This window comes from Micropterus dolomieu, linkage group LG18 (genome assembly GCF_021292245.1).
Source record: "Micropterus dolomieu isolate WLL.071019.BEF.003 ecotype Adirondacks linkage group LG18, ASM2129224v1, whole genome shotgun sequence".
In the NCBI taxonomy this organism is placed as follows: domain Eukaryota; kingdom Metazoa; phylum Chordata; class Actinopteri; order Centrarchiformes; family Centrarchidae; genus Micropterus; species Micropterus dolomieu.
In genome coordinates, this window is record NC_060167.1 from 21,167,909 (window position 1) to 21,193,046 (window position 25,138).

The window sequence follows — 25,138 nt, forward strand, 5'->3', positions numbered from 1 at the left end:
TTTTTTCGATTTTTAAAATTTGTTCATAAGCCTTTCCTCTCTCCACTCCCATTTACAGGACAACCACTACCGTCCTGAAGGCAGCGACACCTGCCTGCTGTGTGACTGCTACCCGGTCGGCTCTTTCTCCAGAGCGTGTGACAGAGAGAGTGGCCAGTGTCAGTGTAAACCCGGTGTCATCGGACGCCAGTGTGACCGCTGTGACAACCCTTTCGCTGAGGTTTCTCCGAATGGCTGTGAAGGTCAGAAAACATCATATTACTGTCGAGTTGCTGCAGTGCTTAATGTATAATCTATTTCATTTATAGCTACAAATATATTAAATAAATTTTAATTTTTCTCATCATCTCCCTCTGTCTCTCTCCTCTCCCTCCCGCTCCATCTCTCTCAGTAATCTATGACAGCTGCCCTCAGGCCATCGAGGCTGGGATCTGGTGGCCCAGGACTAAGTTTGGTCTCCCTGCAGCAGTTGCCTGTCCCAAGGGAACACTCGGTATGATGGTTTTTCAGGCAGCTCGTCAAATTACCATATAATAATGGGAATATATGAAACTCGCCTCAAGCCCTCTCTCAGCTGCAGTCTATTCCTCGCCTCTCGAGTGATAACTCTGTCTCTCTCCTCCTTCTCAGGCACAGCGATCCGCCACTGTGATGAGCACAAGGGCTGGCTGCCTCCCAATCTCTTCAACTGTACCTCCGTCACCTTCAGCAAGCTGAAAGCCCTGGTGTGTAGCGTCTCTGTCAGTTTTAAAAATAACCACTTGCAATTTTCACAATAACATCCTCATTCTAAAGGATGTGGAAGAAGAAAATGATTTAAACATGTTGATGTTTAGCCAGTATATAGTTGTTCAATTTTACCATCTTAGTTTCGTGTGTTAGCATGTTAACATTTGCTAATTAGTCATTCGTTTTGCAAGTTTTGGTCAAACAAAGTATTAGACCAATTTATCCAAAGTTATTACATTTCATCCTGAGGGGACCATGAATGTCTGAACCAAATTTCATGGCCATCCATCCAATAGATATTTCAGTCTGTACTGACCACCAGACATTGCCATCCCTAGAGCCATGCATGGCACCAGATAGGCATCTATAGGTTACTAAATGGTTGTGTTTTCCTTTCCTTTTGCCAGTCTGAAAGGTTTTCCCATAACGTGTCGCTCCTGGACTCTGGACAGACAGCAGCCATGTTGGCCAACGCCACGTTACACACAGAGAAGTACTACGGCAGCGATGTGAAAGTAGCATATCGGCTGACGCAGAGTCTGCTGCAGCACGAGAGCAACCAGCAGGGCTTCAACCTCACAGCTACGCAGGACGTCCACTTCACTGAGGTGAGCAACACATGATCTCTCTAATGGAAACTTCAAAACACAGCACAAACAAAACAAGAACAATTGATTGTTGCAATTTCTGCAGTAAACAAAACTGGTTTATAAACAGGAAGCCAGTCCTGCCTGGTGGGCCTTTCATGCTGTATCTGCAGGGAATACATCACACTTCATTTCACTCTCCGCTGCGGCATCCTGTCACACTGAACTCTCACTGTTTTCTGACAGAATCTGGTCCGCGTGGGAAGCGCCATCCTGTCTTCAGACACACGGCCGCACTGGGAGCTGATCCAGCAGTCGGAGGGCGGTACAGCGGCGCTGCTGCGCCACTACGAGGAATACGCAAACACACTGGCACAGAACATGAGGAAGACCTACCTCAGCCCCTTCACCATCATCACACCACACATAGGTGAGCGTTTTACGACATGCTGACAACCATTAAAGGCTGGATCAATATATTAATTAATCAGTATTTGGTTATTTAGGTTCAGTTTGAAATTTACAGTTTAGATATGTGCACATGCTGATGCGTAATTTAAGTTTATTGTCAGCAAAATAGGTGTAATATTTACTTCCTATTATGTTTCCTTCTTAATATAATTTTATTTTAATTACTAAACTTCATTATTCAATTTTCCTTGATAATTACTAGTCCTTGTGAACATTCAGAAAAGAGTCAATGTCTGTCTGTTTGTCAAATCTTTTGTTTTGTCCTTCCAACAGTTTAAAATATCCAGAAATATTACATTTACTATCACAGAAAACAAAACAAAAATTAGTACATTCTCACAATTGAGGAGCCAGAACAAATCAATGTTTGTTATTTTAAAATGACTTGAAAGATTATTCAAATAGTTACGAATAATTTTTCTGTCCATCAACTAATCGTTCGAGCTCAAATAGTGCCATAGAAACATTAAATGTTCCAACATGAATCAAGAAAAAAGTGTGTCCCTCCTATAATTTTTTTAAGGCAAAAAAAGAGAAATAAATAATTTATTGTTTCCACCAGAAATAAACTCCATGCCAGTGTGAACTTTGAAACATTAAGACAGAAAATACTGTATAATTCAACAGTTTAATGAGAAATTAAAAGTTGATGACATGGTGTCCATTTTCAACAGCTTCCTGTGTGTGTTTGTCTCCGCAGTCATCTCCGTGGATCGTCTGAAAAAGATGAATTTTGCCGGAGCCAAACTCCCGCGGTACCAGTCCCTGAGGGGCCCTCGTCCTGCGGACCTGGAGACGGCTGTCACGCTGCCTGACTCAGTCTTCCAGCCGCCTGTGGACACAAAGGGCCACAGACACCTGGATGTCTTCCCAGAGTCCTCGCTGAGGAACCGCTCAGCCAACAGGAAGAGGCGCCACCCTGACAACAGCCAGCAGGACGCCATCGCCAGTGTGATCATCTTCCACAGCCTGGCGTCGCTGTTACCAGAGAGCTACGATCCTGACAAGAGAAGTCTGCGGTAAGAGTGATTAGTAAAGCTGTAACATGAAGCACTGTCCATTTTTGTGTTGATGGTACAGAAATAGACAGAAAATGACGGAAGAGAGAGGAAAGGGTGTGAAAGGCAACAAAATCGTACCAGTGACTTTGGGATTATATGGTTTGATTTTTTCCCCTTCATTTTCCTCAGAGTGCCAAAGCGTCCGGTCATCAACACGCCGGTGGTCAGCATCACAGTCCACGACAACGACGAGCTGCTGCAGCACGCGCTGGACAAACCCATCATTGTGCAATTCCGCCTGGTCACCACTGAGGAGCGCTCCAAACCCATCTGTGTCTTCTGGAACCACACGATACTGTGAGAGCACACACACACACACACACACACACACACACACACACACACACACACACACACACACACACACACAGAGTTGATAATTTAAGCACAAACTGGATGAAGTTGTGTTATTCCCACATTTGTCCTCATATGTGTTTTATGTCAGTGCCGGGAACGGCGGCTGGTCAGCGAAGGGCTGCGAGGTGGTTTTCAGAAACAGCACCCACATCAGCTGTCAGTGTTATCACATGACCAGCTTCGCCGTGCTCATGGACATCTCCCGGAGAGAGGTGAGCGACACTCAAATGTTCAACTTCACCAGAGCCACAGATATTACTACTCTGTTCTCTGACTGACTCCTAATCGTGATGTTTGTGTCAGAACGGAGAGATTCTGCCAATCAAAATCCTGACGTGGAGCACAGTGGGGGTGACGCTGGGCTTCCTCTTCCTCACCACGGTCTTCCTCCTCTGTCTGAGAGCCATGCAGTGCAACAAGACCAGTATAATCAACAACGGAGCCACCGCTCTCTTCCTCTCAGAGCTCATCTTCATCCTGGGCATCAACCAGGCAGACAACCCCGTAATCAATTAGTTTACGTTTTCCATCTGTTGTACTTTATTTATGATGTTTCCTGCCAAACGTGTCTTAATGTTTTCATCTGTTTCTTGCTCTCTTTGCAGTTCTTGTGCACTGGCATTGCCATCCTGCTGCATTTCTTCTACCTCTGCACTTTCTCCTGGCTTTTCCTGGAGGGGCTGCACGTCTACCGCATGATCAGCGAAGTGCGAGACATCAACTATGGACCCATGAGATTCTACTACCTGATTGGCTGGGGAGTTCCCGCCTTCATCACAGGTCGATTCTCATTGTCAACACTGTCATGCCAGTTGTAAAAATCAACAATCAACAAAATCAACAACATAGAGACAAAAAAAAGTAAATTAAAAATTGAGAAAGGTTGTCAGCATATTATTTTTTTTATTTACTCCTATATTTAAATGTATCTCATACATGCAGCTTCAGAAATTAGACAGAAACCAAACAGAAAAAGGCCTAAAAAAACTAATGTAAGGTAAGTAAATAAATACAATAGATGATTCATGATTACATAACATTAACATTTACTCTGTTTCATTTAGTCTTTCACAGGCTTTAGAAATTATTTAGGTTACGGGGCTTTTTTCCTATTTGAGAGTTTGACTCTAAGAAGGAACACGCACTCGATCATTTCATTGTTCAGTGCTACACCTGGCAGTGTTATTGCACACAACATCTGAGAGTAAACCTTTCACGAGTGCACAGAAACAGCCTGAGCGTGAAGAGAAACCTTAAGCTGGAGCGCAGGAAATTTGTGCATAGCAGCAATATATAGAGTTCAAGCACACAGTTGGAGCAGAAGCAGAATGCAATGCAGGGGCTGTTTGAGTGTGAGGGCAGGTTTTTGAGAGAAAACAGTCAGGCTCTCAAATTGAAGAGATGGCTAGGAAAGCCCCATGAAAGGTCATCTTTTTGTTTTTATTTACTAGTTAGTCAAAGTTATATTGTTGTGGTAGGCTAATGCAGTCGTGAGCTTCTTCATTGTTTGATCCCACATCCACCAAACAGCAACAAGTTTAATTTAAAAAATATATTTACAAGATAGTTTGTTATTATCTTATATCAGTGAGCTGATCTCATCTGCAGCAATCGATCGTTCTCGAACACGCTTTCAGTCTTAACATGTTATATGCGTGATTTTTCAACAAGTGTGCTAACTGTTCAGACGTCAATATGCAGATTTACTGTGTGAGACGTCTTCCAATAAAACCTACTTATTTAGTCAGCCCTGCGTACTTCAGATGAAAAACCTCCTCAGGATAGAAAAAGGTTGTTAATGTACTTGTTAATACTGTAAATGTGACGTCAGCAGAACTTAGCTGTACTCTCTTTGTCGGTTTGTCTCCAGGTCTGGCAGTGGGACTGGACCCTGAAGGCTATGGGAACCCAGACTTCTGTTGGCTGTCTATGTATGACACGCTCATCTGGAGCTTTGCTGGACCCATCGCCTTGGTGGCGTCGGTGAGTCCCTGCAGATCCCTGCCGTAATAAAAAATAATAACTTTTTGTCAATTAGCTGATGCTTTTATCCAAAGCAACTTACAATTGCTACATATGTCAGAGGTCACGCACCTCTGGATTAACTAGGGGTTAAGTATCTTGCTCAGGGACACAGTGGTGAATGGTGTACAAGTGCAGTATGCATCTATGTTACCTGGCACTTAAACATGTAGTAAACCTTTAAATGGAGAAAATAAAGCTGTAATTTTTCCACCCTAGTGATGCGGTATCTAGTCTTTCACAGTCGAAACATGCTGACTCATGATTGCCAAGAGTGAACGCTCCCGTCACTGTTCAGCTGTCACCAAGCGTGTAACAGAAAGAAAGAGAAACCTGATGTTCACTTTCACAAGCTCCTGCCGTGGTATGATGCAGTTTGATGTTGTGTCCACAGATGAACATCTTCTTGTACATCCTGTCGTCCAGAGCTTCCTGCGCACTGAGACACCACAGCGTTGAGAAGAAAGAGCCCCGTGTGTGAGTGTCCCAGGCATATTTTCATCAAATAGAAACACCAGCACTGTTAACATGCCACCTGCTTTGAAGAGAGTGGTCCAGTGGTAGGAAATTTCCAGCCCTGAAATTGGCCAACTTTCCAACCAAACCAGTAAAACTCGACCAACAGCCGTTGAAAGGATGGCAATAATGGAATTCCTGTCAGCAGCTATTAACAATGACATCAGATCAAACCTGCCCTTTGATCTGCTCTACAAATAGCTCAGGGATCTGTCCCTGTTGGACTACATTACAGAGAAGCTGACATTAATAAACACAAAGGGGTAAAAGGTTGTTTAAAATAGACGTTTCCTTTTTGTGGGTCATTACATTTAGAATTTACTCATTTTGCAGACGCTTTTATCCAAAGTGACTTACATATGAGGAAAAACATACAAGCATCAGTAAAGTAAGAGATCTAACAATAGATACTAGTAAGTGTTAACTGTTAACGGTTTCACAAGACAATAGGTTTCTTTGGGCGGGTCAGAGATGCACACCCAGCTGATTGTAATCGCTCAGTTTACAGTAAGTGCTCAGTAGAGTGCCAAGTGAGAGAAAGTTACCTTGTAGCTGCAGTCTCTTACTTGCGGCGCAAGTATAAATAATCAGTTATGTGCTTTTATGTTGTTCGAAACCTCTTCCTTCTTGAAAATCACAACAAAGCTGCAAAAAAAAAACCCATCTGAAATCTTGACCTGTAGGTTGATTTACAGTTGTTTTGTGCTAAACTTGTTTATCTCAGTGGTTTTTATGAAAGATCAGAGCTGAAATGATTGGTTGATTAGTTGGATTAATCGATTAGTCGGTCTACTGAAAAATAACCAGCAGCTCTTTTGATAATCAAGGAATCAATTCAGTCATTTTTCAAATCCAAATAGTGGAAACACTGCTGCATATTCTCAAGTTCCCGCTTCTCAAGTGGCAGGATTTTCTGCTCCTCTTTGTTGTATATAAAAGTAAAGTGAATACATTTTGGTTGGACTTTTAGTCAGACAAAACAAGACTGGGATTCTATAAATCAACAAAAGTGCACAATTTCTTACTAAAAATGTCCACACTAGATCCAAAGATGTAAAGATGTACAGTAAAATGTTTAGATACTGTATCACCTCCTTTCAGTGTGGTGGACAGTGTAAGTTCTAATAAAATGGAGGGAAAATAAACAGGCAAGTGAACATTTTGGTTAAATGTTTATGAACTCTTGATATTCGGTTCACTCTGGCTGCTTGTCATCAACCTCCATCTTCAAATCAATGACTGCACAGAAATTCCTCTGACAGCTCCTCACTGACGACTCTCGTGGTTTCATATTCTGCAGGTCAGGCCTGAAAACCGCAGGTGGCGTTCTCTTCCTGGTTTCAGTCACGTGTTTTCTGGCACTCCTCTCTGTCAACAGCGACATGATCATCTTCCACTACCTGTTCGCTGGGTTCAACTGTGTGCAGGTGAGCCCCACTGTCCCCTCAGTTTCAACAGTTTGAAAGGTTGATTTGTCCATCTTCTTCCTGACCCTCTTCCCTCTGCTGTCGTCTCCCAGGGTCCTTTTGTTTTCTTCTTCCGGATTGTCTTCAATAAGGAAGCAAGGAATGCCATGAAATACTGCTGCAGCCGCAAGCGCCCAGATCATATGATCAAATCCAAGGCCTCTGTGAGTCACACAAACTCTAAAACACTAAAAACTGCTGTTGACTCACATCTGTAATGACCTCAGACGAGCTAATGTTTTTATATGATTCTTACGGCATCTGTTCCCAAAACCAGGAAACTATCTCAGGTTAATGTCCTGGAGTTTTTATTGACATTTATTTTTTACAGTGTCAAGTTACACTAAATGTGCCAAAATTTCCGCCATAAAGCACAAAGCTTGTGATATTCCTGATCTAAAGCCTGAAATATTGCTGCCATAGAGCATAATCCAAAAACTATTAAAACACATCAGTGAGCCAAACTGTTGCACTGAGTCTGAAATATTCACTAGTGCACTTAATTGTGCATTAATCTGCTCGTTAAAATACAAATGTACCATGTACTCTGATTGAGTAATGTTTGCTAAAACTTCAGTGCACAGCTGTGTCTTGTGGGAATTACTGAACTTTTTTTTTTAAATAGTAAAATTAAATAAGTATAGTATAGTAAATATATGTGTTTTTAAAGTTTTACGTCTTCAGTACAAACTAATGAGCTTGAGGCTGATATGGAAGCAAAGACAGGCTGGATACTTTGGATTTAAATAAAAAAACAAACTCCTAATTGTGAAAAGAAATGTATTTATCATTCATGCTGAAATATAAAGACCACTGAATACTGAAATATTTCACTATTTCACTATTAAAGCCATCTATCTACATTGATGCAGTACGTGTAAATATTTTAACTGTCAAAAATCTTTATTGAAGTTGCTCAGATTCACTTGAAGCCAAGTCAAAAAATCCAGTTTTTCAAATTGGATCGGTTAAATCCAGACTCAAGATGAAAAATTCTAAATTGAACATCCAGACTACAAAGGATAAGCAATCAATCAGGAAAAAAGGAATCAATCAAACCTCTGGCCAATCACGTTACATTCAGTCAGTCACATGATCCAAGACGCAAAAGACAGAAAACAGCTGATTTTATTAACGTGAAAAAAGAATCACATGAAATTAGTTTTAGGACACTTCCAGGAATTCAAAGTAAAATACTCAACATTAAAGTATTAATTAGTGTTTAATTAATGAATTAGTATTAATTCATCATTATGACTCGCTTCTCTTCCAGAGAGAGCGCCAGTCAGGCTAGGAAAGTTTTGACAGAGGGATTTACACATTGTTTTTTTCATGGGATTTGTTGACGATAAAAAAAACATTGATCAGCACCGATCTGTTTTTTATCAGCAGCTCAAACCTTTAGTTCTATATTGGAGGTGTTTTAACACTAACACTAATCCTTCCTCTCCTCATCTCGGTATTTCCAGGGCTACAAATGCAACACAAACTACATGGACGGCCGGTTGTACCACCTTCCCTTCGGAGACTCAAGTGTGTCTCTGAACGGCACCATGCAGAGCGGCAAGAGCCAGCAGAGCTACGTGCCGTTTGTCCTCAGGTGAGGAAGAAATATGAAAATTAAAGATGAATGTGCAGCATTCAGTGCCTGACAGAGTGACAGGAGCCGCTGTGAACTCATTTCCTGTGACTTTCCAGGGACGACGGGCTGAGCAACAGTCAGGCGCACATCGCTCTGAACGACCACGCGTCACTGTTCCATGAGACTAAAGAGCACTTGGATGGTATGTTTCTACTTCAGTAGCTTTGAGTCAGTTTAACTGCAGTGGTCAGTGCTTCGATATCAACCCCTCGTCTCTGCCTGTGTGTAGATCGTGACAGCGACTCTGACAGCGACCTGTCTCTAGAGGACGACCAGAGCGGTTCCTACGCCTCCACACACTCCTCCGACAGCGAGGACGAGGAGGGTCCACTCCCCCCTGAGGAATGCTGGGAAAACCTGGCGTCTAATGTGGGCAAGAGACCACAACCGCACGGTACAGAAGCTCTGAAGCTAGCCCCAGCTTGTGCCTTTCATGTACTGTTGTTACATTTAAAGCTCAGCATCTGATTTTATAAAAATCCAGAAAGTTGTTTAACACTTTTTGCTCTTCTGAAGATTTTTCTAAAATCCTTCAAGACTCTTCGAATCATCTGCATGAAAAGATATTCCATCTGTTGCATGACAAAAAAAGATTATTAACCCGTTATCCAAATTGCAATTTCTTTTGCAATATTATTAGTTATATTGTTATTTCTTTCCAATATTGTGTATAATTTTGCTTGCGTTTCACAAATTGAGCAAGGACATATGTCATTTATGGCTACCTGAAATGCTGAAGCAACTTGAGAAATAGGTTAAATATTATGAAATTAATTGAATATTTTTTTCATCAAGATGGTTAGAAAAGTCTTTGAGGATTCTGAAAATACATTCAGAGCAGCAGTAAGTGTTGTTAAACCACCTCCTTGGTTTATTTTTCAGAAAACTTATTGCTCAGCCCGGTGACCTGAATGTATTGGTAATACATGAGTGTTATACAGTTACAGCAGTAACAGTTACAGTATGTTTTTAACTCCACATATGTTCATTCAGACGCTAGTGGAGAGGAAACCCTTCTCAAACATCTCTTTGGGTTGATTCCATATAAAACTATAGTATTTAGTATGTCATAGTCAGTGAAGCAACATTAAACTGAGTTACATGTATTTTTTTTTTTTAATTCTTTGTTTCTGGTATTCAGACAACACTCTGAGTAAGAAGTACTGGCCTGGAGATTACACAGCGGCAGTGAGCGACAGCGAGCTCGGAGGCAATCCAGAGCAGAGTCTCGGCCGCGATGCCCAGACTTTATCAGACATCCGGGCGCAGCAGGACACCATGACGCTGCTGCTGCCCAGTCTGCCAAACCTCCACGCCCACCCTCACAAAGGTAAAGTTTAGCCCAAACGCCAGCAGGAGTTTGGATATTACATACACTTTAATGTGTTAAACTTATTGCTAATGAATAAAAAATGTCATTACCGCGCGCCTAGTTTCACTGGAGTGTAACCTTGAAAATGTACATAAATCAAGTCTCTTTGTGTTGTTTCAATCTGACACATGCAACATGTGAAACTGCAAAGAAATGATTCTACTATATTATTTGATTTGAATACAAATAATGATTATGCATAATTCACGGTTTGTTTTTCCTCTGTCTATCATTGTGTTTTCATAAAGACAACACACCTTGTTTTTGTCCTGTGCAGGGATCCTAAAGAAGAAGCAGCTTTCTCCCATCGTAGAGAGGAATGGTCTCAACCGCCTCCACAATGAACTTTCTGAAAATGCCCCTGGCGCTGCGTCTCCGCATGGATCATCATCTAGTGACGGTCGGGCCGGCCTGGTTAAACCCAGCCTGCCGGATCAGCTGAACGGTGTCGCCATGAGAATCAAGGCAGGGACGGTGGACGGTGACTCATCAGGATCAGAGTGAGTATGAACGCAAGCTAAGACCCCACATATCCAGGTTTCAAATCAGTCACTAGCATGAGACGTGTTTGTCTTCTACCTGTGAGATCGCTGCATCACTGTGTGTTGCGGAAGTCATTAAGTGTTTCCTTCAACTGTCTGCGTCAAACTAATATTCGTGCTGCTGTCCTCAGTGATTGTTGTTTTCATTGCTTGTGGTCTGTCTCATTTCCACCTAATTATCTTAAATGTTAAACCAAGTGAAGACAGAACCCATCCTGCTGTCAGCCACAGTGTGAACGCCAATGTGGACTGATAAACAGATTTAGTAACGCTTTGATTTAAATGGACCCAAATACGTATTGATAAAGCAACATGAATGGCTATTTTAAGAACGTTTGTAGGATTAATTACTCAGCTGTTCTGAGGGTTTTTTTGTCTTTCAATTTTATGCTCACCGCTCATGTAGCACGCAGACGCTTCAGTTTTACTGTCGTCCATCCTTTTCTTTGTTGTGGACGTGCAGCTCCAGCTTTTTTATCATCGTTTCAAGGCTGTTGAATGCAAATTTAATGTTTAGACCAAAGCAGTATATTATAGCAAATATGTGTGGGGTTTTTATTTTCAAGAGTATATTGCTTCTGTGAACTATAAAGAAATATATTCAGTGTGTAAGCTGGGTAAATGTAAATATGGTACCCAAGTTTCAGTATGCCAGAAGGACTAAGGAGAGAGAGCATCTATTTTGTCAAAAAAAAAAAAAAACTTTGATATACACAGATATCCTCCAGAATTCTCTGTAATCATGATGAACAATTTACCAGTGAACTTTAACTGCACTAGTCTGTGGATGAAAAGCTGCAGATGTTCAATATAAAATGTAAGCTTAGCTTCTGTCTTTACTTCTGCACATGAGTGGTGAGTATACAGTCGTAACTGTCTGTAATTAAAGGCACTTTTAAATGCTCAATTCTTGAAATAAAGTAGGTCTTATTTACAGTAAATAAAATATAATTTTTTTTAAGTTTACTAATCAACCTTCTTTGCCCCTCCTCTCTTTCCAAAAATCATAGATTTTTATTCTTTAATTTTATCCCATGAAGCTCTGATCCTCATTTAAAACAATCAGGATCACTGTCTTCAGATTGGTGCATCATTTTAGCATCTGTCACTTCTCACACTGTGTGTGTGTGTGTGTGTGTGTGTGTGTGTGTGTGTGTGTGTGTGTGTGTGTGTGTGTGTGTGTGTGTGTGTGTTTCATCGCCTCATGTGCTTATTTTCTTCTGTTTGTGTTCTTTCTTGTGTTGCGCTGCATTCATTTCCATCCATCCTGAATCCACCCACCACCACCACCACCCTCCTCCTCCTCCTCCTCTTCCACGCATCAACCTGTTTTCCCAGCAGCCACTGCAACACCCCCATGTGACTGCGCTTACGGAGGGGTGTGTCTTTGCAGGTCATAGAGCCTCCTTCCTCAACACTGACTGCAAACAGGGAGAACCGGACTTCCCCCCAAAAACAAATGTGAAGAAAAAAAAAAGGAATTCCCCCTCATCGTCATGATCCTCTGAAAAAGGATGTGTGTGTTGTACTGTATGTGTGTGTTCATACATGTGTGCCAAACCTCAGAAGTCACTGCACTGGCCCAGGCTCATGCACACTGACAGAATGAGTCTCACTCTCCCTTTAAAGAAATCATTTTGTTTACATACTTGAAGCAATGCACTTTTTTTGATTTACTGCCCAGATTTGTTGGCAGTCGATTCTTTTATTTTTAATTTTTTGTAGTGTTTTTTTTTTTTGTTCCAGGATATGTTTTGTTTTGAAGACTGTGGAACAATAAAGAGGTCATGTGTTTTTTGGGGTGGGTCATTTAAGTGTAGACTTGCAAACATTCAGGGAAATTTCCTTTTTCATGCATAAACTACTTGTTGATTTCTTCCTGGTTTGCCTGCTTCTGTTGGAGCTGTTAGTGTTTGTGCCAGTCTGAGGAGTTCAGACTCAGGTTATTGAGTTACTTTCCATGCCTGAAATGTCCAGGAGGCACAAAGACTGTCGCGTGCAGGTCGTTCGCAGAGGCTCCCCATGGCATTTCTGAACTTGAAAATGAGGAAAGAATCGCTGTACACGCCTGTTAACAGACATAAGCTATTTCTCATTGATGAAGGATGTTTCCACAGACAACAGCTGTTCACAGCTGCACAGACTGACGGCCTTCTGCACTGCCCAGCCTTCCAGGGGGGGACCTGCATGTGCAGGACTCAAAAGGACTTTTGATACATCTTTTTTTTTTTGTAAATCACAGAGAGCACATTTTTTATGGACATTAAAAGTGCTCTAATCATTTTATCTGAGGGATGAATGCATTCATTTGAGTTCAGTGACTAAACAGCTGTATTTTATAGATTAGCTGCGGAGCTTTTGTTGTTTGTAAAATAATGAAATACATGCAAAATTGTGCTGTAATAATATTTGAGCTGTAATCCATTTTTACTGTACAGAGTGGCCTGTAAATGAATCAAGGACATATCTTTAAATGTAAGAAAATATTATGTAAATTTCCTTCAGACATTCAGACCCTGTTTTTAGGAATCACTGATGATACTCGGGAGGAAATGTCTTTTATCTGAGTTACTACTCTCATTATGTGTCGATGCCATTTTGCCAACCATATGAATTTATTGTATAAATGTCATGCCATAAGAATCAACAGTACCAGGTCAATCATATCAACTCTGGTATCCCAACAGAGAATTGTCTCTTTTACTCTGCCACTCCTGTTTTTACTGATTAAACTGTTTTCTACCATTTTCATCTTACCTCTAATTTTATCAGTGCCAAGTCAAATAACTTTCTATAAATTGCGTTTTCCCTGTATGACGTATTTTACATTACAGCTGTTACATCCTTCTACTGCAGAAAAATCTGATATTTCCTATAAAGAAAGGACAAGGTCACAAACTTTTGTTACAGAAATCAAAGCCTGCTTATGTGCACGTGAAAGGAATTTCATTTGAATCGGTTGTTTCACAGCTGATGGTGTAAGTGCAATATTTTGGTGATTACACTTATTTGCATTCTGGCAGAGAGAAGAAGAATAATACTGTCAAAGATGTGGCTATAGCTGGTTAACTTAGCTTAGCATAAAGACTGGAATCAGGAGGAAACCCCTAACTGGGCTCTGTCAGAAGGTAAAGCAATCTGTTATATCTTGTACAAAAAACTTAAGTGTAAAAATTACAATTTTACAGGGGGGCTACGTGGCTACGCTACGCTGGATTGTTTCTTGGCTGATTGACTTGGCTGGGAAAAAATGACCAACACATAACTATTAGCATAGATTAGTGAGCTTGTGGGATGAACTACAGTTGGCTAGCTTTTTCCACCTGCTTCCAGTCTTTATGCTAAGCTAAGCTAACTGGTTGCAGATTCATCTTGAGCAGACATTGGCATTGATATTCTCAACTAAATGTCAAGCGAACAAGCAAATTTCCCACACTATTCCTTTTTACTGTTTTTGTTTTTGAAAATAACTGCTTCCTGTTTTGCCGTTCTGGTGTGTAAAACTACACATTTCAAAACAAACAACTGCTGCAAGCAAAAGGCGGTTTTAATGGTGGTATCGTTGTTTTTCTGCTGTCTGCAGGTGTATCTGCCAGTGGCACGTTTAATAAAGCTCAGTAAGATTAAATTAAACTTTAATGACTTTAATGTTCCCTGCTGGAGTTGTTGCAGTGAAAATAAATGAAATTATAGTCGGCCAAACCAAGATCCGGTTTATAACTGTAGAAGGATAAAGTGCGGATTTATACGTTTTAGGATGTGTTTAGGGAGTTAAATCTAAAATTTCATAAGGTAAATTATTTTCAGAAAAGTTTAAAATTCAAGGGCTATGCTCTGGAAAATGGTCCCCACTTGATAAAATTAAGTTCAAAGATGTTGTGCACCAACTTTGAAGTTTGGACAAACTTTAAAGGTTTTGATTATTTTTGATGTTAAAATACTGATCCTTTATAGGGTTACATAATTTTAGAATTCTCTTCTACAATTAGAGACGACAGATGATTTTTGAACTCAGTTATGAAAGAATAGTAGCAAATACACTCATTTGCATCCTTGCTGACAGTTTGATTATAACATTAATACCACTCTCATCTGTTCAATATGAAGCTACAGCCAGGAGACGGCTAGCTAAGCTTAGCATAAAGAATGGAAGCAGCTATCCTGACTCTATCCAAACAAAATCTGCCTTTGTATGTATTTAACAAGAGATAAGCTTCAGAAAACACCGGTCAACAGATTGTGTTACCTTTGGACAGAGCCAGGATAGCTTTTTCCAGTCCTTATCCTGAGCTAACCGCCCTCCACATGTGCTGGTTGGAACTAATGAGCCTCCAAACCTTCTTTATTAAACATTTATCCTTTACCTACCTAGAGGATCAGCTCACTTTAGATGATTGATTTCATACTGAGGCATCTGAAGCTTGTGCTCAAGCCTAAAATAATATTTGATCGTCAGTATTCTTGAGGAAGCGTAGAGGGTTCAGTCAGAGCGAGACAGTTTGATATGAGCAGAAAAGCTGCAGAATATTAACTGACTTACATGTGATCTGTATTATCTGATAACAGTATTTATCTTCATGTGACAGATCAAAACCGTTTTAATCATCAGACATCTGTCATAAGAAGAATAAAGTCTTAATCTTACAGGTTTCGCAACATTTTAAAATAAAGACTACAATAAATTATTTCCGTCATATGGTGGTTTTGGTTGGTTTCAGTGGGGGGTTTCCTAAAATATTTAAATCCTGAAAAAGACATGGGGGATGGCTTGATGGTCTATGTATGGAATATTATTTATCAATATTTTCATCAATTACAAACAATAATACAGGACGTATTTGGGTTGTCTTGCAGTCATTCTGTGATTGTACATGAGCTGGACTTCATGTTGGGACACACCGGTCCGTGTTGATGTGTTAATCAGCAGTGAGCTGCTGTCGTCAGCAGAAACGTGCTGCTTGTGTTACTTCCCAGACAAGGAGAGGGACAAGGCATAAAAAACTCTCTAGGTGGTGCTGATGCTTCTCACCTGTGTTCCTTTATAATCCCCAACACCCACTCCGGTCACAGCCAATCACCTCAAGCAGAGCTCCGGCTGCTTCTGAAACACATTGCTGAGTACAATGATTACTTTCACTTCTCATTTTTTAACTTCTTATCTTTGATAAACAACTAAAAAGGAAAGGGTTATTCAACTTGATACATTAGTAAAAATAATTTATTCATATTTAATATTTAGCTAAATTTCCTTGTAATGATGAAACAGCAGAAAAACGGCACTTACAGTGTAGAAGAGGCTTCAAATTCTCCAACTCATCCGACCGCAGTGGCTGATTGATTCACCAGCGCATATCTGCTCATGTTTTCTTACAAAGTACGCAGTATTTATTTCACCAACTCAATGTTTCCTAAACTTGTTACTTGAAACTCCTTAACATTTCCAGAATGTAAAAATTTAGAGCACTGCTATCTGATTTTGCTATCCCCACCACCCGTTTGTGAATTCCCTTTAGGCCCTATATGAACTGGTCACAACCAGTGACGAGGTGTTGCAAGTAGACTTTGCTTTGTTTTAAGAAGTCATTGTGCCAGAAAGGTTGGGAACCACTGATTTAGAGAATAACATTCTGACATCACAAAATCCTCAGTAACAAGCTAAAAATTACGACACAATCATGAGTTGCACCATCATTTTATTAAAAAAGATGTACTTGTATAGATGCAGACATGTTTCGTTTAAATACAATCTAAAATTAATCTTTTATATATATTCATAACATTGGGAATGGACTACTTTAAAACAATTTGCATCTAGTAACAATTCTAGGACAAGTAGCAATTAGCACAGCAGCTACAACAAAAGCATTTTGTAGAGTTTTGTATACAAATACACAATGAACAAACAATTAAAACACACACACACATATTTGCAAACTTCTGGTCTGTATCAATTCCTCATAAATAATGTAAATCCAACAACTGTGAACAAGGAGGATAGCTCCAACATTATTCACTGGTCACCTGTTCTTCTCTCTTCATCTTCGTTCGTCATAAATACAAGAAAAATACTTTCCTGATCAGAATCCCTATCACAGGTGTGTTCGTTTGTCTGGACTGTTTTCAGTTTGAGTCCTCGAGGCTGCTGCTTTTCTGCTCCGAGCCACAGTTGCAGAGCCGAACCATAATGCTTTGTAGGCCGGGCTCCACAATACCAAGCAGGGGCCTCTGGGAAGGGTCTCCGTTCCAGCACGCCTCCATCAGCTGCCAGCATTCCTCATCGAAACTGGGTAACCGCTCGGGCCTGGCTCCTGGAGACGACACGGACAGGAGTGAAACAAAAACAAACACCACTTGACGTGCCGTCAAGAGAGTCAACTTCGACGTGTCATGTTTGAAGACGGTCTCGGGTCGATTGTGTATAAGGTTGTGATTTCAAACAGACACCGGTAAGTTTGCCTGTTTGGTGTCGTTCATTCAGGCTGGTGTGATTGAACTTTGCCGCTGAATAAACAACCTGAGAGGCCGCCTGAAGAGGAGGGTCTCACTCCGCTTCCAAACAAATCTCGGATTTGTCTTTGGCACAAAAGCAAACAGATTTTTTGACATTAGATATGTGATTTTTAACACGAATCCATCTTCTAGCCATCAACAAGGGCTACAACTAACAATCAATTTCATTATAGATTAATCCGTCGATAATTTTTACAATTAATCGATTAGTTGTTGGGTCCAGAAACTGTCAGAAAATTGTGAAAAATGTCGATCAGTGTTTCTTAAAGCGACGTCCTCAAATGTCTCGTTTTGTCCAAAACCTTAAAATATTCAGTTTACTGTCATAGAGGAGCAAAGAAAGCAGAAAATATTCATGTGGAAGAAGCTGAAATCAGAGAATTTTACTTATTTTCTTAAAAACTGACTCAAATCAATTAATCAATTATGAAATTAATTATGATTAATACAATAGTTGACTACTAATTGATTAATAGACTAATCGTTGCAGCTCTACCATCAGTTGTTAAGTAAGCAATCTTAGAAGCAATTTGTACAAGTGACGAAAATACAGTATTCATACAAATCATTTGGTGACCACAGCATGTGAGTTCGGGGATTTTCCCAGATCAATAGAGTGTCTAAAGCAGTTTAAACTGCAGTGTGTCTTGCTGCATGTACTTTGGCATTTCCCCCATTTAAAAAGATCCCACATTAATGTCCCCATGATATTATAGTATAAGACACCTCTTCTGTCATTATTCATAACATGAGGTCAAGCTGCACTCTCGGCTACTGACAGAATCAGTTGTTTCCTCCTGTGTCTGAGACACCAGAGAATATAAACAAACACATAAGAAGCATTCAAGTGTCACCGAACATGGTTTCCTCACATATGTCCATATAACACTGACGATGCTGGATGACATCACCAAAACTATCCAATCAACAGGTTACCTGTCAGTCTGTAGAATGTCGTGTTAACGTTCTCGATTCTCGTTAAAACAGTGTAAACACGAACCGGAACTAAAAAGGCAACAAGGTAGGTTTTTTTCTTTGGTCCAGACCAAACGAACTGAGCTGCAGGTGTGAGCGCGACCTTAGTGTTTGTTTACCTTTTTTAACGTTATTCCAGAGCTGGTCCTTACTGGAGCACTTCTCAAAGGCTTCTGGGAGTTTCACTGAACCCGTGCACAGGTACCAGAAAAGGATCCCAAAGGCGTAGACATCCACAGAGTTATCATACTTTCCTGTGAGGAGACGACACCATAGAAAGAAAACCTTAAAAAGACTCGCACATAACATATGGCAAGCCATTTTAACATTTATTCCTTAAAACTTACTAGTCACTATTTAAAAGCTACTCATAACTAATCCCGTTTTACTTCTAACTATTTTTAGTTACTATTAAATAATGGTAGATTTTTGCCATTGAAATCAATGGGGCTCTGCAGTTCAAATATCATCTATTCATTAGTTACTAGTAACTATTTCCATTTTACTAGTATCTATTATTTAGATACAAGTACATATTCATTAGTTACTTGTAACTACCGTAAAACTTTGATTAATAGATTTTAATTGCTAAAATCACTGATTTGACCCTGCCCATATTTGGGACAGGCATCCATATGGGACAGGCCTTTAATTCCTTTTGCACAAAACTGAAACTATTCTGAAACAGTTTATTTATTTCAAAGAGAATATTACTTGTATAAAAATTATCCTATAATATCAAATACACGTCATTCATTTGATCTAGCTCCGACAGACTGCTTCTGTGCTTTTATTTTGAAGGCAGCAACGTAAAGAAAACAACAACAACAACAAGGTGCAGGATGGGAGAAGTGTGGCAGAAGTTAGCAGACAGAGCGATGGACTTCACATGACAGTATTTACAACTTGGATTTATTTTTATGAAAAGCTGTTTTGAGTCTTTTGATCGGTGAACCCTTACAGACTAAAGTAATATAAATAACACATTCAGGCTTAACAAGCACTTCAAAGGTAACGGCAATCATCACTTTTTTCCCCTTTCCTCTCTTATACCAGGCAGGTTACACCGGTAAATCTATAAGAATTAGACTTTGGGGCTTGTTGTTTCTCTTAAATGAACTGAACGATTGAATTGTGGAGAATCTAATCGATCTAACGATGAGTAGCATGTCCATACTGACACATAGATCATACGTTTAAACATTAATATTTGTATTAACGATCTAAGCAGCTTAGAAGCAGCTAAAGCCGGCGACCCCGCGGGGTTTAAGAGTTTTTATACATCCAAAGAACTTATATAAAACCAGACCAGGCATTTAATGCGGACCTGCATTTATTTGTCAAAATGTGTTCCCGCACCAGGTCAGTAAGCGGGGTAGGCGGCTATTTGGGACTCGGCTATTAAAGTTTTACTGTATACAAATGTTACTAGTAACCATTTCCATTTTACTAGTGTCTATTATTGAGATACTAGTGTTTATTTTTTAGTAACTAGTAACTATTTCACTAGTTAATAATAACTATTCCATTCTTACTATTAACAATTAAAATGTTACTATGAACAAGCCATTTGACTAGTATCTAAATAATAGATACTAGTCAAATGGAAATAGTTACTAGTAACTGATAAATAAGTACTAGTAGTAACGGCTTGCCATACTAGTATCTGCTTGTCCTGAAAAGTTAAACTGTTTGAAGTTGCTTTGCGATGAATTATGGACTTGAATTATGTGACAGCTCAGTAAACCGTACCTGTAAACAGCTCTGGAGCCATGTGGATGGGGGTCCCAACGATGCTGCCGGACATCATGGCCTCCGGTTTACAGAAGCCCAGGTCGGTGATCTTTGCGCGATTCTGTTTGTCCAACTGGAAAAGGAATGAAAAGAGAGGAACTTAGGTCATACAGCAAAATTGTAGAATTTATTCTTTGAATAAAAATTAATAATAAGCATCAATATCATCTGAATTAGTCTCCAAAATTAATTTATGAACAAGTTTAAAAGGTAAGAAATACACAATGTAGTTGCTCAATCATGGCCATATTTATATCAACAATGCCGACTGGCTAGTTTAAAAAGTTGTTCACAAAGTTGGACTGTTTTTGAGGGTCACGAGGTGCATCTCGACTGGTCCAGGTTTCATATTGAAGCAGAAATTTAGATTTTCACAAAAAAATAAAAATCTGATGCTGATGTGTCAGTTTACAGTGCATCCCTGAAGTGGACAAACGACACACACACACACACACACACACACACACACACACACACAAATCTGCCAAACTATTGGTTGGTCTGAACTTACCAGAACATTCTTTAGCTTTATGTCTCTGTGCAAGAGGCCCTGACTGTGCAGGAAGCGGATCCCCTCCACCACGTCCAGAGCGATCTGAAGTCTCTCCCTCAGCGATAAACCAGCCTGGTAGAGACGGAGAGAACGGAAAAGGAGACTTAACTGGAAGTGTGTGAGTGAGATGGAAGACGACATTTCTTTACCTTTAAAACAAGAATACATCTCTTTCTAAACACTGCACCTTCAAGCCTGTATAGAGGTCTCTGTGCAGCCGCTCCATGATGAGCAGCACGGCGATGCTGGAGCCGCCTCCGTAGGTGTGATCAATCACAGAGCCATGCAGGTCGACGAGCCGCTCATGCTTGGGCAGGGTCCTGAAGCAACACACATGCAAAAGGAGAAGGAAGGAAAATTAAACATTTCAGTCATACGATCATAAAATGATCACTTTTTGAGTCACAGTACTTTAATGTAAGTCAGGGCTGGGCGATAGGGCCAAAAATGTTATCATGATAAATAATTTCCCATCATCCAATATTTCTCTGTTTTTATTTCTTTCAAGTTTAAAGGCTGATTTTTGTTCTTGAGTAAAAGTTGAAGAAACCAGATGGTTAAATCTGGTTTTAAACTTTTCTTTATGGTCAGAATGTGACAAACACTCCGATCACTTAACAAGTCTGGGGTAAAACATTCAAAATAATGACGACAACAACTTTTTTCAAAAAATATGCATGAGTGACATTTCTTCTCTTTTTCCTCAACAAAATAATTATCTTACTCGAAGAATTAAGTGCTAATTTGTCCGCTATTTAAATGCATTAAAGCAAACATTTAGTAATTGAACATTTGGTTATATTGTTATTGAGGAAAATGATAATGCAGTAATTATCATTAGTGTTTTATTGCCCAGCCCTAATGTAAGTCTTGCTTGTGTACATTCATGCAGCCTCAACTCAGTTTTACAAAGTCCAGCATTCCTCAGGTTTAGGGCAGTTGGAGCAGATCAGCATTAACAATAAACCGACAACATGTGGGAATGTGTGCAGAATAGCCTCCAGGCTTCAACAGTCAAAACTATTTTTTATACAGTGGGTGGAGTTTGACCTTTACAACAAAACTGTCACTGAAAAGAGTTCAGCTCTCCATAAATGCAGCTGCTTCTCAAGCAAAAGAAAAACGCACAGGCAGCTATGATTGTGTTGTCTACCTGCGGCGGTTTGGTGAGAAGAATTAAAATAATGTCGAGACAAAACAAGGCGGCTGCTGAGATCATGCCGGTGCAGCTGTCTCTACACATCTCTGCGTGCGTACATAATGTTTTTGCACTCACTCTTACTCACCTTGTGTAGTGAAACTCCAGAGCCAGGTCGTTCCAGTGTTTATCATCAGGCGGTACCACGGACTTCAAGGCACATGGGTAGTGTCCCCCCCAACTGTCACACAAGTACACAACTCCGTACTGCCCCCGACCCAGCTCTCGCCCGAGCTTTGGCTTACCTGTCAGAAAGCAACGCAGTCCTTTTTCAAATGCCTGTATGCAGGTTGCAAGGCAAGTTTATTCTTATCGAACATTGCAACAACAAGGAAATTCAAAGTTCTTTACATAACACTTTTATTCAAAGCAGAATAATACATCTGGAGATTTTCAATGGTAGCAGAGTCACCAATGGCCAAAGATACAATTTCCAGAAGTTACAAAAAAAAGGTATTTTTTGTGTGACCAGACTGGGAGTTTCACAGGACTTGGTTGTGACTCACCATGCAGCAGCACATCCCTGAGGGAGCGGCTCTCCAGAGACAGGCGGGCTAACCGAGGGGCGTGGTCCTTCCTCACACGCAGCCACAGGTCCTCAGTGCGCTCTAGACGCCCCGTGTGGCCTTCCTCCAGCTACAAACACCAACACATGACATAGCATCTCATGGTCAGCATTAGGAGAAGCTGCAAAATGTCTTCTCTCATTTGTTAACAGTTTTCATTTTTGTAAAATGACTTGTAACTGTTAGGAGCACCCTCTAATGTTCTTGGTCCGTCCCATTACATCTGATCCTCTTTTCTTAAACTGCATCATCAGAACGTCAGCGGGTGCCATCACCATGGAACTGTTTGCAGAACCGCCCTCAAGTCCTCAGTGAGTATAGGCCGGCTGCCTTGATCTCAGTGGGCGAAGTTGTCATTTGTCAGACTGGTTAATGCACTAGCTGGCCAGAGGGTGACAGTAAATGGGCATCTGTCTGTTTTCATACGCTCCACAGGGTTGAGTTCTCATCACTGCTGTTTGTTTTGCGCTCCGCTGGAGCTTTAAAGTCAACATGAGAACGAACATACTATCACTCACTAGTCTGCAACAGCGTCCTTTAAATTGCAGCGTTTCCCATAAACAGGGCGTCTACTTGGGCGGCGGCGATTATTTTGTGTACCCAGGTCACACAGAGTTAACAACATGGAAGTGTGTTTGAGTTGATGGCGAGCCAACCCAGAGGAGACCACTAGATCTCCGGAGTGAAGAGCCCATAACCAAGAAGTACCGACCTTACCCCTCTCCTGCCATTACTGCTTTACCTCCAGTAGTGTTAACAGCAGTGTGCTCCATAGAGTTATTCATTCCTCTGTTTGACTAGTTTTATTACTGAACCTTTCACTACATGTGATCTGCCATGTGCAAGAGGAGCGACCTAAGGTTGTCAAAAAGTACACTAGAAAGATCTTTTGTAGGGCTGGACGATATGACCAAAAATGTTATCACAATAAAAAGTTTCATATCTTTCGATGTCGATAATTATCATGATAAGTATCAAATTGTTATTTCTTTCGAGTTTAAAGGCTGATTTGTGAGTGAAAGCTGACAAAACATGATGGTTAATTGTGGTTTAAACTCTTCTTTATGGTCAACACTTGAGGCCAAACAGTGGATCACTTCACAAATCTGAGGTAGAACATTCAAATCAATTGCGATAAAGTCTTTAGTCAACAAATATGCAAGAGTAAAATTAAGTAAAAGTTTTTTTTGGTCCAAAATAAACATCTTAATAAAAAAAGTTAAGACCTAATTCATGTATGACTTAAGTGAATACAGTCAAATATTTACTCAACATTTATTGAACATTTGTTATATTGTTATTGAAAAAACATTATATTGTGATAATTATTGTTTTATTGTCCAGCCCTAATCTTTTGACCAAAAAATATGTCAATGAAAAACATAATATGAAGAGCTCATCTGATCGTCATTCTGCTCTTATATACTCATATTTTGTCTGGTATTGCAGGTTTGTGTTTGAATCTGATGCTGTGCAGCAGATAACGTACAGCACAAACTATAAAAGATGACAGTTTGGATGCAGCAATTTGTGGCATGCTTTGCAATAAAGTGAATCTCTTGCGTGCATCATGAAACAAAGAAAAAAGGGGTTAAAACAGGACCCAGACTGGTCACCAACCCAAACACACGCACCACTGTTATCACCACTGACAACACTTTGCATTTACCTTCACATTCATAACTCCTCCTCACATACCTGCAGGCCAGTGTTTCTCTCTCTATTAGTCATGGACAGGAATGTGACAGAAATTAAATGTTATTTTATTAGTTGATCTTCAATCACTGAGTTAGATAAATAACTAAATGAAATTATTTTGATATTTTTTGTCCATCAAAAGGCCCCGAACACACAGCGCGTCGCCCATCATCACATCCCCTTTAAGACTGCCACAATAGTTCAGTGTATTTGTGTAACTCCATTAGGAGTGAGCATGGAAATGTAGTCAGTGATGTGACGCGTACCCTCTGTCATGTGATGCTTTTCATCAATTTGACTGAACTGGATTTGTCAGGGACTTCATGGAGGAAGTCGCAGCTATTTGCATTTTGGGGCTTAAAATGCAAAGCAATCCAAGTGAAGAGGAATAAACTGCTGAGGCACGAGCTGTGCAGGGAGTGAGAGCCAATAAGAGCTGTCTATAGAGATGTCACTGAAGGCATTATCAGAGTTCCCAAACCTTTTCCATTTCAAAATGTCAGACTTCTTCAGACAATATTTGACATCTGAGTAGAGACAGATTTTTATTATGTAAATAAATAAAATGTAAATAAAACTGTAAACATGTATGTTACACATTCTGACTGTATGCTTTTATGTTACCATATAATTACCAGAAGAATGTAGGTGGGTACTCTCTGCTCAAAGAGGAAGTAAACTAACCGGCGCTACCTGTCCTCTTATTGTTCCCTCAATGTCTCTTTTATAAATGAGAACTGAAAATGAGTAGAAAAAAAGTCAAATAATTTAATTTTCACGGCATCTGTACAGCCCTGTTTATTCACTGTATCCATGGAAACAATGATGAGCGTAGCCATAACCGTCTGGTTTCAGGAAAGCAGGAAAGATAATCGGTTTACTTTTCCGATAACTACTTCACTGCATAACTCATGAATGTTCAGACAAGCTTAATTGGTTATTTGTGATGCTATGTATATATGTGATTCAAAGATATTGCTGCATTTTCTTTCAATGTCTAGATTTGATTCAGTTATAAAGTTGCATTGAAGTCAAAGTTGGAATTTTATAGTTCAACTTTAACAAACAAGGCTGACCAC

At 40.1% G+C, this 25,138-nt stretch overlaps 2 protein-coding genes across 2 annotated transcripts in view; one reads left to right on the plus strand and one right to left on the minus strand.

The window, feature by feature from the left end:
- The window catches only part of celsr2 (cadherin, EGF LAG seven-pass G-type receptor 2), a 69,398-nt gene extending 56,347 nt beyond the window's left edge, over positions 1-13,051 (plus strand). Inside the window, exons 15-34 of the mRNA XM_046075778.1 lie at positions 59-242; positions 392-493; positions 631-725; positions 1,137-1,337; positions 1,563-1,746; positions 2,488-2,806; positions 2,978-3,145; positions 3,294-3,417; positions 3,509-3,709; positions 3,811-3,985; positions 5,076-5,188; positions 5,622-5,704; positions 7,044-7,170; positions 7,263-7,373; positions 8,679-8,809; positions 8,908-8,993; positions 9,081-9,245; positions 9,993-10,181; positions 10,501-10,723; positions 12,159-13,051. Of these exons, the coding sequence (XP_045931734.1) occupies positions 59-242; positions 392-493; positions 631-725; positions 1,137-1,337; positions 1,563-1,746; positions 2,488-2,806; positions 2,978-3,145; positions 3,294-3,417; positions 3,509-3,709; positions 3,811-3,985; positions 5,076-5,188; positions 5,622-5,704; positions 7,044-7,170; positions 7,263-7,373; positions 8,679-8,809; positions 8,908-8,993; positions 9,081-9,245; positions 9,993-10,181; positions 10,501-10,723; positions 12,159-12,165 (2,988 nt within the window). The 3' untranslated portion in view covers positions 12,166-13,051. The remainder of the gene's footprint in view (positions 1-58; positions 243-391; positions 494-630; positions 726-1,136; positions 1,338-1,562; positions 1,747-2,487; positions 2,807-2,977; positions 3,146-3,293; positions 3,418-3,508; positions 3,710-3,810; positions 3,986-5,075; positions 5,189-5,621; positions 5,705-7,043; positions 7,171-7,262; positions 7,374-8,678; positions 8,810-8,907; positions 8,994-9,080; positions 9,246-9,992; positions 10,182-10,500; positions 10,724-12,158) is intronic.
- Positions 13,052-16,441: 3,390 nt separating this feature from the next.
- dstyk (dual serine/threonine and tyrosine protein kinase) overlaps positions 16,442-25,138 on the minus strand; it is a 26,684-nt gene continuing 17,987 nt past the window's right edge. Inside the window, exons 12-14 of the mRNA XM_046075850.1 lie at positions 20,003-20,117; positions 18,370-18,504; positions 16,442-17,073 (exon numbers count right to left, since the gene is read on the minus strand). Coding sequence (XP_045931806.1) covers positions 16,886-17,073; positions 18,370-18,504; positions 20,003-20,117 — 438 coding nt within the window. The 3' untranslated portion in view covers positions 16,442-16,885. The remainder of the gene's footprint in view (positions 17,074-18,369; positions 18,505-20,002; positions 20,118-25,138) is intronic.